The 13,415-nt window shown below is 41.0% G+C and overlaps 1 protein-coding gene across 3 annotated transcripts in view; it reads right to left on the bottom strand.

Annotated features, from left to right (window-relative positions):
• Positions 1-13,415, bottom strand: part of snx29 (sorting nexin 29) — a 162,824-nt gene that overhangs the window by 44,215 nt on the left and 105,194 nt on the right. For all 3 annotated transcript variants that reach the window (XR_009061722.1, XM_057825552.1, XM_057825553.1), the window contains exons 16-18: positions 12,835-12,951; positions 9,038-9,093; positions 4,125-4,206 (exon numbers count right to left, since the gene is read on the bottom strand). Coding sequence is in view for 2 of the 3 variants with exons in the window: in XM_057825552.1 (XP_057681535.1) it covers positions 4,125-4,206; positions 9,038-9,093; positions 12,835-12,951 (255 nt within the window). In the remaining variant the exon portion in view is untranslated. The remainder of the gene's footprint in view (positions 1-4,124; positions 4,207-9,037; positions 9,094-12,834; positions 12,952-13,415) is intronic.

The following is a 13,415-nucleotide window of genomic DNA, read 5'->3' on the forward strand; positions in this document are numbered from 1 at the left end:
AGACTCGTCCCGTGTTGCCGACTCTGCGCTCTCTGTACGGGGAGAGCGGCTGGGCGATTTTAGAACCAGGCGTTATATTTTTGGTCGGCATCAGCAACAAAATATACCACATATTTCCAAACACGAATGATGGACACTCTTCCTCGGCTCTACGATTCAGTAGAAAGTTAATTTCCTCATGTTTTCAGTTCAATTTTGATATTTTCAGGGAAGGGAATGGTATCTTTTCTCGTATTTAACCATCGACCGTTTGTATTAGTCAAACACGCAATATAAAACAAATAGCACTTATACCATAGTACCATAGGAAAACAAGCAGAATATAGGGCATAAGAAATACATGACACCTTCTTATCACAGAAGCCCAACATGTGTGTCATGCAACTGACTGAGCAAGATTGACGCTGACGAGGCAAGACATCTACAAGCCCACGTCTGCACCACTAACTCTCACAATCAATTCTTCCGGACAGTCCAGAACAGATGGCGAGACATCTTGTCTTGACAAGGAACATCCGATAAGGAGGAACGCACGAGCGAGACAGTGAACTCTCCGCACTCAAGTTGCGCTGAGGTGACGAAATCCACAACCCTCGTTGCCCTGACAACCATAACTTCCGAATCCTCCTGTCCAATCCGCATTCATTCATTCATTATAATAATCTTAAACAACGGCCAAACACACCCTTCTTCTGCCCACAGCCGCTCCGCGAGAGCTTTCAAAAAGACAATGTTTAACTAATCGTTGTCGTTTTTCTCTGTAACCTTTTGTTGACTTGTGATATGGTGACCTTGGAACGAGTGCCACCTCGCCTGAGTCTATTTCTGTTTCGCCTTGCTGTTTGATCGCTGTTGACCTGAATCAATTGTCAACTTGTGCTTCGAAGACTTTTTCCAGCTTTCAAAATGGAGTCAGTACAAGGGGTTAAGACTAAGGTGAATGCACTGAGTTTGGCCTTTTGGCCGGGTTGTCACGGTTTCGCCCGCCCGGGTCGTTGGAGCTGCGCCAGCACGGGTCCGGAGGTTCAGCCGGCGTGACTGCGGCAATCTGGCTAGAAGGTCAGATTCCTTCACCAGTTTGCCGTGTTGATTATTGCTTTTCATCTTACTTACTAAAGAGGAAATGACGATTGGCCCACTATGATATTGACGGCGGGAATTTAAGGCCTGCTTTCACACATACCGCTTCCCCGGAAAGTCCAGGACATTATACTAATACGCGACTCAGTAAATGTCGGCGTCAACAGGTCGACCCGGACGGGAAATTGCTTTCACACATAAGGGCTACCTGTTTAAATCCTGGGATTTTAACGGTGTTTAGGTAGGTGTGAAAGGGGCTCAAGAGTACATATTGCGCAGCATCGGCACCTTACTCCCTGATGCTTTCGTTTTAGTGCCGTATGGGTACAGATACTAGTAGCGGTATTGGTGCAACTCGAGTCGTGACCGCTGCCCCTGAGAGGGTCAAAGCGAGGTTCGGGCAGAATTTCGAAAGTAGTCCAACAAACTAAACTGCTGCTTCTGCTTGGATCCGTCAAGTTCTCCCATCACATTCCCTCACTTTCTGACACACACATACTGGATCGCCAAGAGGTACAGCTGTAATGTGAGTCAGGTAAAACTATGCGGAACAGGAAGAGACAGGTGACACATCCTTAGCGCTAACTGAACATCAGGAACGGCTTGCTACCCTGCTCAGCTTATCCATAATAGATGTAAATTCACATCTTGAGCAGAGAGCTGTCTGACACTTTTCCCGGTCTTAAATTATATCCATCTTCACATAGAAACAAAAGCCTAACTCCCAGCAAATGAGATCGTAGCCGTCCAATGTGACCTCAGGGAACTCGTGGGCACACACTGGTAAACACAGCTTTCAAAAAATGACATATCATGAATCATATTCAGGTGTCCCCGTTTTGTTTTTTGCACACACTGTAAAATTTGCAGTGGACAGCAACTCACATGTGTGCTCCAGCACAGTGAAGGAAAACACTTGTTTCCCACGATTTGGCAGCTCATTTATTCCCTGGGACGTGTAGGTGACGCCGCTTAAAAGCTGCTCTGAATTTGTTTTTAAAAGTCGCTCTTTTCTCTGGGAATATTTGACGCACACAAAAAAAGGACACCATCGGAAATCCTTTCCAGAGGATCAGAGTCTGCTTGTTTATTTCTATTAAGTAGTCTGCTTTTAGAAACATGATATTTGTCCATTTTGACATAATCAGAGACCATTATACAATGTTGCATTTTGCCATGTTGTAGAAAAGCGTCCCACACGAATGCTGTTTTTAGACCGTGAGGTCGCCATCGCAACGCGGAAGTGGGACATTATAGACACACCCTCGCATACAAACCATGTTATTTCTGTTTGTTTTCTCCGGTAATCTTTCCAAAAAAAAAAAAAAACCAAAAACATGCCAATCAAACACTGCTGCTATGGAACTTGTAGAAATGGCTCAAGACATTACGACATATGAAGGATGTTTTCTTCATACGTTAGACGAAACCAAAACTCTGAGGGGAAAAATGTGAAGAATGGATCAACTTGCGCGGACGTCCAGTTTAACGTTAGCAAGGTGAAGCCATTCACATTTCATATGCAGTTAACATTTTGTTGGTGGCCATGGTCCTACAGAGGACGAAGAGGTAAGTCATTTTGATATTTTGATTTATTTTTAGCGTGGCGTTTTGCCGTGCTGCTTCTGTCTGACGATGAATGACCTGAAAAAAATTAAAATGGTATCTGTTGTTACCTTTTCTGTTGCGAAAACAACTTTAATAAAGGGGGTAAATTGAGTTAAGATTTGTTATTAATGAAAAAAATTACCATATTGGCCCGAATATAAGACGGCCCTGATTATATGACGACCCCCTTTTTCAAGACTCAAGTTTGAAAAAAGACTTTTTGAACACCAAGTTAATTTTTATACAGAAAATAATTACAGTACATCTGAAACAGATGATGATAAGAATATATTTGAGAGAAAAAGCATGTTATTTTGCCTCATTCAAATCTTAATATCTGAACATTTAAATACGTAAACTAAAGTGCAATCACATTCGAATGAATGGCTTCTTGTTTTTGAAATCAATATAAACCAAACAAAAAAATTGCAATAACTGCATTAACCATAAAAGTGAAGTTTAACTGTAACTGTAGTCTTGAAACAAATCTGAAGAAGGAAAAACTTTCCAATAAAATAATTCAAACTGGTTAAACTTGAGAGTAACTGAGAGTCGTCATGACAGAACATCGCTTCAATGATATCTGGCGCCATCTAGCGTGGTGAATGGGTATAACGTCTAGACTGCAAATATAAGATGACCCCCACTTATATAAGATGACCCCCACTTTTTCAGTCTTACTTCAATGCAAAAAACACCGTCTTATATTCGGCCCAAAACGGTAAAAGTGTTTGCTGGTTGTCACGGGGTAGAATTTGCGATCGCTACACAAATATAGCAATATAAATGGCCCCCAAGAACGGTCAGAGACGTAAGACAACCAGAGGATATAAGAAAGACGGGGCATATGGTGGTAAAGGATAGCTTGTTGAAACAGGAAAATGTCATTATCAGTGGCGTAAGGCAATGCACACAAGAAAACGGCGTTGATAAAAAAGCTACCTTTGGATCAGCTCGGCTCTTTTTCAACCCTCGACACTCAAGCCATCTCTTTAACTGAACATTTGTATGTTCTTCCACATCTTTACCAGTGAATTTGGCATCATTTTCAAACAGAATTGGGAGGTTTAGCTCAGTAAACATCTCGTTCGTACACTATTTTCATTCATTTACTATTAGGGACATACGGGAGGTTGACCCACCTAGCCATACGTGCTAACGTCATGAATATTAATGAGCAAAATTAACGTGTTGCTTGCGGTACGCCATTACAGAGTTACCGTTCTCTGTATGATCAACTGTGATGAGAGACCTCCTGCATGAATTAACTGCATTGGCTAATTTTCACCACTCTTTTATTGGATGCCATGAGTTTGTGTTTTCATCAGACCAAAAGTGCATATTGACTTTTCTCAGAAAAATAGAGCGTTGAGCCAAAGCTAGCGAAGGGAGTCCAAGATATGACTGGTGATGATGTGTGCTTCTGAACTATTTACCTGATAAACGTGGTAGGCGTTAGCAGCTCTGCCCTGAAGGAACACAGACGGTATCCAAACGTTGATGAGCGCACGATGGGCCCTTTGGGGACATAAACAACAAGTGCCTTCACTACTCTTGCCCATCGTCAAAGTCATAATCGTCACCATCGACACAATGGCAATGCGGCGCGCTACACTCTGTGAGCTCGGGCACATTCATCTTGGTGTGGTGAAAAAAGTGGGAAGTGTCGTGACTGTGCATCAAGGGATGCTGAATGGGGGGGAGGGCTTCATTCATGGCCAGGGAAGAAAAAACATCATGTGCCGTCTTCAAAATGAATCACGCATGCCTCAGTATACAGTAATGCCCCTTTTCTGTGCAGACAGTGAGCAGGGAAGACATTATTTGAATTTATTCTTCCCTTTATTTCATCTACATTGCTGGCCAAAAGTATTGGAACCCCTTTAATTCTGTCAGATAATGCTGTACTGTATTTCTTCCGGAAAATGATTGCAATTACAAATGCTTTGGTAGTAATATCTTCAGTTATTTTGCTTGCAATGAAGAAACACAAAAGAGAATGAAAGAAAAAAAATCATTAAAAATGGGCTGGACAAAAGTACTGGCACCCTCAGCCTAATACTCGGTAGCACAACCTTTAGATGAAATAACTGTGATCAATGAGTTTCTTACAATGCTCTGCTGGAATTTTAGACCAGGGGTCCCCAACCTTTTTTTGCACCACCCACCGGTGTTATTTGAGTCTTTTTTTTCACGGACCGGTGTTCTGACAAATTTTGCAACCCATCAAAAATTTCGACGATGCGGTTCTGCGCATGCACGTGACGTTAAACATTGCCGCAAAATGCGCAAATGCAACGATTCCAAAGAAAACACTACAAATTTTCTTGAAAGAAAGGAATATTAACTTCCGTTTCATCATGGAAGGAATTGCAGAAAAGTTCTCCTCAGATACATCCTGCCATGTTAGCTGCACACAACAACTGCACACCGCTCTCACCGTTAACGACTTTGCCTTGTCGTTAAGCATTAATTAAGAAGCCCGCTTCACAAAGATACGATGTTGGAAATTGTAGCAAGGTTTTCAGTGCTCTTGTAGCGATGTCAGGATATTCCGGAATGACTTTAATCCAGAACCTCGGTAGAGTTGTTGTCTCAAATGTACGTTTAATAAGGTCGCCGTCATTTGCGGTTTCTACAAGTTGATCCTCCTGTTGCACAGACTCCTTCCCAGTTCGCGGGTCTTCGAGGTTGCAGGCTCGTCAGGTGCCCTTTTCGCCGTAAAAATATCTCCAAAGATGTCTGTTTTCCAGTAATCTTCGCTCGTGTGGGGACTAATCATTTCCGAGAACAAACGTGCTGTGCCCGCGGCTTAGTAATAAGTTATTATCGAGGACAAGAGCACATAGATATATCATATACACAAACAAGATGTACTGCTAGCAGTCCAATCAATGGATTTCTATGACGACAATCTAATCTATCCTGTAGTATTATATCTAAAGTAGACAGGGATATTGGTGTGTTAAGCAGGGGCACAGGGTTAATTCGGCCAGAATGCGGTCGTTATTAAATTATTATTTCTTTGCAGCCCGGTAGCAAATGCGCCACGTACCGGTACCAGTTCGTGGGTCTTCGAGGTTGCAGGCTCGTCAGGTGCCCTTTTCACTATAAAATATCTCCAAAGATGTCTGTTTTCCAGTAGTCTTCGCTCATGTGGGGGCTAATTATTTCCGGGAACAAACGTGCTGCACCAGCAGCCTAGTAATAAGTTATTATCGAGGACAAGCGCACATAGATATATTATATACACAAACAAGATGTACAGCAAGCAGTCCAATCAATGGATTTCTATGACGACATTCTAATCTATCCTGTAGTATTATATCTAGAGTAGACAGGGATATTGGTGTGTTAAGCAGGGGCACAGGGTTAATTCGGCCAGAATGCGGTCGTTATTAAATTATTATTTCTTTGCGGCCCGGTAGCAAATGCGCCACGGACCGGTACCAGTCCGAGGCCCGGCAGATGGGGACCCCTATTTTAGACCATTCTTCTTTGGCCAACTGCTCCAGGTCTCTGAGATTTGAAGGCTGCCATTTTCAGATCTCTCCACAGGTGTTCTAAGGGATTCAGGTCTGGACTCACTTTAGAAGTCTCCAGTGCTTTCTCTTGAACCATTTTCTAGTGCTTTTTGAAGTGTGTTTTGGGTCATTGTCCTGCTGGAAGACCCATGACCTCTGAGGGAGACCCAGCTTTCTACATTATGCTGCAATATTTGTTGGTAGTCTTCAGACTTCATAATGCCATGCATACGGTCAAGCAGTCCAGTGCCAGAGCAAGCAAAGCAACCCCAAAACATCAGAGAACCTCCGCCATGTTTGACGGTGGGGACCATCTTCTTTTCTTTGACGGCCTCAATTTTTTTCCCTGTGAACTACCTTGATGCCTTTTTCATAAAAAGCTCTACTTTTGTCTCATCTGACCAGAGAACATTCTTCCAAAACGTTTTTGGCTTTCTCAGGCAAGTTTTCGCAAACTTTTTAATGTCTCTGGGTCAGAAGTGGGGGTATCCTACCATCGAGTCCCTTTTCATTCAGACACTGACTATGGGTTGACACTAGGCCTGAACGATATATCGTTTAAACATCGCCATCGCGATGTGCGCATGTGCAATAGTCCCATCGCAAGGACGTGCGATAGTTTTTTAATTTCATTTTTTTTAATCCACAAACGTTTGTCTTGAGGAAGGAGAGGGAAAAAAAAGCGCACAGCTTCTCTTTCTCTCCAGCAAGTCATCGGCTCCTCCCCCTCCCCCTGCAACAGCGGAGTGGAGTTCTCAAAGTGAAAGCAAGCAATCAACACGTTGGAGGAGCAAGGAAGACTGTATCCAAAAGGAGTTTTGGAAGTATTTTGGCAAGAACAAGACTATAAGGGACAAAAAACAGCCCTGTCGACAGTGCCTCGCCATGGTTGCCTCAACAAGAAGTAATCTGTCAAACATGTGGGACCATTTAAAACGCAGGTATCTATGCATTCCTGCTACGAGCTCCCCATCAGAGGCTTTTTAGCACAGGTGGGAACATTGTTACGTGCCAACGTTATTGTCTCAAGCCTGCTATAGTGGATAAACTAATAGTCTTGGCCAAAAACCTATGAGACCCAGTTGAGAATTGCTGAGCAAGGAAGGTGGACGATATGCAGACAAATACATAACACAGCTGAAGGAATGTCTTTTCTTCTTTTAATGTGACAGCTATCAGGAAGGCAGGAAATTTGGGAGTTAAAATGGTTCTGTTATTCATCACAGTTATTTGCAGTTATTCAGTTCAATTATTTACAAGTTCAATTGAGTTTGTTTCTTTTATATTTAAATTTATTGTAAACCGTATTTTTCAAATAACTATATATAGTACAGCTGCACATAAAGTTTTGATACTTAATATTTTTGTTGAAATATTTTTACAACTTTGTTGCCGTTTTGCAGTTTTATATTGTTATATTTTGTGTAAACAACTCAGGGGACTAATGCACTTGCACTTTTATTAGTCAGATTTAATATTTAAGTTCAAATATGTTGACAACTTTGTTGTTTAACTGAGGTTTTTATGTATTGTTATAGTTTGTGAACTATTTTGTCATATTTAATATTTTTGTTCAAATATGTTGACAACTTTGTTGTTTTACTGAGGTTTTTATTTATTGTTATAGTTTGTGAACAACTCTTTTATTTGTCATATTTAATATTTTTGTTCAAATATGTTGACAACTTTGTTGTTATTTTACAGAAGTTTTTATTTGTTATATTTTGTCAAAAACTAAGGGGACTAATGCACCTGCTCTTTTATTTATCATTTAATGTATTTGCTGCTGTTGAAGTGTAAAATATTGTATTCAATAAATGATCTATTTTGTGCAGACATGACTTCCTGGATACCTTCATACAGAAATCTTCATCATTAACAAATTAGACGGTATTATATGAATACACTGTGGTCACGGTGTGTTATGTAAAGTATTTCCAAACAGCTATTCAAGTCATTTAGTGAAAATTTCTTTAAAAAAGATAGATCTTTTTTTTTTTAATATCGCAATATAATATCGCAATATATTGCAAACCTAAAAAAAATCGCGACAATAGTTTTTTCCAATATCGTTCAGGCCTAGTTGACACTGTTGTACCCTCGGACTGCGGAACAGCTTGAACATGTTTGGATGTTCGTCGAGGTTCATTATCCACCTTCCGCTCAATCTTTCGTTAAAATCTCTCATCAATTTTTCTTTTCAGTCCGCATCAGGGAGGTTAGCCACAGTGCCGTGGGCTTCACACTTATTGATGACACTGCGCACGGTAGACACAGCAACATTCAGTTCTTTGGAGATGGAGATTACCCATGCTTGCTCACAATTTTTCTTCTCAAAACCTCACATAGTTCAAAGAACTTTCTTTTCTTCATGCTCAATGTGGTACACACAAGGACACAGGACAGAGGTTGAGTCAACTTGAATCCATTTTAACTGGCTGCAAGTGTTATTTAGTTATTGAAACTACCTGTTATGTGGCACAAGTAAGTAACAGGTACTGTTAATTACACAAATTTGAGAAGCATCACATGATTTTTCAAAGGGTGCCAATACTTTTGTCCGGCCCGTTTTTGGAGTTTTGCGTAAAATGATCATGATTTCATTTTCCCCCCCATTCTCTTTTGTGTTTTTTCATTGCAAGCAAAATAAATATATTACTACCAAAGCATTTGTCATTGCAATCATTTTCTGGGAGAAATTGAGCATTATCTGACAGAATTGCAGGGGTGCCAATACTTTTGGCTAGCACTGTAATTCAGTCGCATTGTTTCATGATGAGTTTGTCTGTCCTTCTCAAAGCCAAAAACAAGTGAGAGATGCTTACGTTTCAAAATCGGACAGGCTGGGATCATCCGACGTCTGACTTAAATCTCCTGCTACCTAAACATTCAAGAAAAAAGGTGTACACGTTACCAACACAAGTTCAAAACTTTAAAAAAAAAAAAAAACATCATTGCACTCGTCGACATGAAGAGCTAAACGCCAAAGTGACAATTACATATGCGGTCTTGTTTGAAAGCAGTCGTTACTCTAATGTGACATCCCTCGATGCCATCGTGTCGATCGAGCAGATGTGAGTGAACCTATCAAGCCAGTGATTTGCATCGGCGGTCCCTTGAGGCACCACATGGCCGAATCCAGATGTCGGCGGCATGGGCGATTGTGTGCGTACAAAGTGTGACATCTCTCCATCTAAAGATGGCCCATCACGTTTTTCAACTTGAGTGGGGTAGACAGTTGTCAAGGTAAAGACCTCGGCATCTTTCAACTTTGATCACAGCCTCTACGGGGCGCATGCAGAATGTTAGGTCACGAGAGATGTGATGAGGTGAGCGGTAGCTTTTGATGCTGCTCAGTATGTCACGATGAAAACATACAGTTAGTTGTATCACACACACTGAGCAGTCCAGCAACGGAAAGCTGAGGTTAAACGATAAGAGCCTGCTTTTTTTTTTTTAGTAGCACCACATCACCTGACACAACAGATGGTGTGTATATCATATATATACTGCATGTGTGGGTGTTCTATGAGTAACCAGATGTTGGTGTCATGTGTTGTTTATGTTCACTATTCAGGGGGGAAAAAGTGTCATGTGGAGACAAAAAAATACTGACAGCAACTTTGTCTTAACGCATAAAAAAAGCATCCTTTCAACACCTGCAACGCACTGAAATACTTTCAAAAATTCAACATTTTTTGCGGTGCTTTCCCAACACTGCGTAAAAGAGAAAACCTTGCCGTTTGTTTGAAAAAAATATGTATATATGATTGCATCTACCGTATATGCTACCAGTTAGGCCCGAGAATATTTGGACGGACACACAATTTTCATAAATTGGGCTCTACATTCAAACTTGAAATAAAATATCTAGACTAGAATCGAAGTGCAGACTGTAATGTTTAATTCAAGTGGTCAAACAACAATATCTGACTGAAAATTAAGGAATTGTTTACATTTTCTTGGAAACACATCACAATTCAGGGGCTTAAAAGTAATTGGACAATTAAGCATAATCTACACAAAAAAGTTTGTGGTCAATATTTTGTTGCAAATCCTTTGGAGGCAATCACTGCCTGAAGTCTGGAACCCATGGACATCACCAAACAGCCTATATTTTACCAATCTTGTTATCTCGATTTGTCTTGTCTCCATTAGTCTGGCCACATTGTTTGCATCCTGATTAGCGTCTGGCTAATACATGTACGGTCCAACACAAAATTCCAACCTCCTCCTCTTTCTCCAACTCTTCAAAAACTTGGATCTCCTCACTTGCGCTGGCTTATATCGCTGTTTGAATCATTGTTTGAAGGGCTTTGTAGGGCAGCCGTATGGAGCACTGCGATCGCTGTTCTCGGTGTGACGTATCACTTCTGGGTTCGTCCCCTTTCAGGCTCGAACTTCGGAAACGCGATTATTTTGTCAAATATACAACATATAAACTATTTTTTTTCATGCTTTATTTGTTGGACAATGTTTAATTGCTTTAATTGTGACCCTATTTGGCATTTTATGAAATTACTTCCCTTTTGGTCTTTAACACGCCTAATTGAACACAACGCCATTTGTGGCCACCACTGACAGTCATGGTTGCCCAACTTCTCATCATGCATTTGGGCGGAACAGTTAGGTCGCTACAGTACCATTTAGTGAAGGCCCAAACATAATAATATTCCTATTTCTCGCTGGAGACGATATTTTTTTAAACACGCTTAATTGAACACAACCCAGATCATACTGTATACCATTTGCAGCAACCACTTACAGTCATTGTTGCCCAACTTCCCATCATGCATTTGGGCGGAACAGTTAAGTCGCTACAGTATCATTAGTGAAAGAACAACAAATATTCCTATCCCTCAAAAAAATAATGTTCACAAAAAGAAAAGCGCTCACTGCAGAAAGAGCTGGTATTCCCAGTCAAAGTAGCTATGCAAAATACACATAAAACTTACTCAGACTTTGCCTTGGCTAGATCTCTAAATTTAAAACTCGCCATTGACACCTTGTGGTGTATTTCAATCATTACCTTACCTAGTTAAAGACACTGTGGAAGAACGGCAGGGAGCCCATGTGTAAATTATTATAACTTGAACTAACATTTCTCTTTTAAGAACTACAATTCTATCCGTGGATCCCTTTAACAGACAAAATGTTAAAAATGTTAATGCCATCTTGTGGATTTATTGTTATAATAAACAAATACACTACTTATATACAGTATGTTAAATGTTTATGTCCATCTTGTGTCTTACCTTTCCATTCCAACATTAATTTACAGAAAAATATGGCATATTTTAGAGATGGTTTGAATTGCGATTAATTACGATCAATTAATTTTTAAGCTGTGATTAACTCGATTTAAAATTGTAATCGTTTGACAGCCCTAGTTTATCTTTGTTTCATCTGTCCATAGAACACATTGCCAGAAGTGGGCTGGCTTCTTGAGATGTTTTTTGGCAAAGTCAAGTCTGGCCTGTCTATTCTTGGGACTGATGACTGGCTTGCACCTTGTTGTGAACCCTCTGTATTTACTTTCATTCAGTCTTCTCTTTATTGTAGACTTGGAGACAGATACATCCACTTCCTGGAGAGTGTTCTTCACTTCTGTAGATGTTGTAAATGGATTTTTTTCTTTAACATAGAGAGTTTTCGGTGATCATCCGTCACTGTTGTCTTCCGTGGACGTCCAGACCTTTTTGAATTGTTAACCTCACCAGTGCATTTCTTTTTTTCTCAGAATGTACCAAACTGTTGATTTGGCTTGATTTCAGCTTTTCATTTGCATTTCAGCTATCTCTCTTATGGATTTCTTCTCTTTTTTTCAGTCTCAGGATCTTCTATTTCACCTCCATTGAGAGCTCCTTTGAACGCATGATGTGTGGTCACAACAACAGCTTCCAAATGCAAAACGACACACCTGGAATCAACTCCAGACCTTTTCAATATTTAACTGATGACAGGTTAACGAGGGAGAAGCCTTCTGAGTCAATTACAGCCTTCAGAGCCAATTGTCCAAATACTTTTGGTCCCTTGAAAAAGGGGTATAAAGAGTGAAAAGGGCTATAATTCCTAAACCCTTATTCCGATTTGGATATGGCAGGTCTTAAATTGCAGCTGAGATTGTGCACTTTAAACCCATATTGATTATGTTATTGTATTTCGTAATGTGTTTTTGTGAACAGCTAAAATAACAAAACTTGTCACTGTCACTGTCCAAATATTATCGGGCTTAACTCAGTAACCACTAGGATTGGAAGAGGGACAATAGGTCAGATTAGTGTGTGACAGGGCAGTAAAGGGAAAACTTTAAAACCTAAGTAAGTTAGGTTTCAAGTGTCAGGAAGTGGTGAGATCTTCTTTGAATTTTGCGTATCCAAATAAGGATGCACTGAAGATTGGCTCACTGATTATTTTCAGCCCAAAATGGGCCTAAAGTGTTTTTTATTTTTGAGCTGAAGACTTTAGTCACCAACAAAACACAGCTGAAACAGGATGTTTTGACCACGCAAATGAAAAACATCCAAGCTAACCTCAGTTGTTAACATTCATTTAAATCACAGGTCGGGACAGGAACGGCTTCTCGGAAAGAAACGAGCGGTTGTGTATGTTATTAACTCACCGGTCCTCTCAGCTCAATAAGTTCCTGTCTCATCTGCACGATGAGGTGATCCTTGGCCATGAGGGTGCGATATAGGCGCTCGTTAAACTCGATCAACTCTCCGTGCATCTCGGCCACCTGTAAGAAGCGTACGTGCCGTCGCACAACACATCATTAGGACAAAACCCACAGCCGCATTAAAAAAAGGGAGTTGTAAACTATAAAAGTTACAACTCTCGGCGGCGCGCGCAGAGAAGGAGCAGTCCAGGCGGAGTTTAATTAAAATGGGCAGGAGAGGAGATTTAGAGGAACAGTTAAACACCATTGTGCAGCGGAAGGATGGCAGTCGAGTACATGTCGTTTTGGACCTTTGGCAGTCAGAATTTTGCAAATCAATTGTCTTCCGCTCTAACCGACCTCGACAACGCTATCCCCAATTCTGTGCGCGCATACAACTAGTTGTGACAAATGACCGCGGACGGGCGCGGACGTGCCGGATGCACAGTCTTCCCGACCTGGCCAGACGAGTCTTTGTCAGGAGACTGACAGCTGTGGCGCACGCTGTGCTTTACAGCAGGCACCTGCTACCATCAGTGGGGCCG

Source organism: Corythoichthys intestinalis, chromosome 21, assembly GCF_030265065.1.
Source record: "Corythoichthys intestinalis isolate RoL2023-P3 chromosome 21, ASM3026506v1, whole genome shotgun sequence".
Lineage (NCBI taxonomy): Eukaryota > Metazoa > Chordata > Actinopteri > Syngnathiformes > Syngnathidae > Corythoichthys > Corythoichthys intestinalis.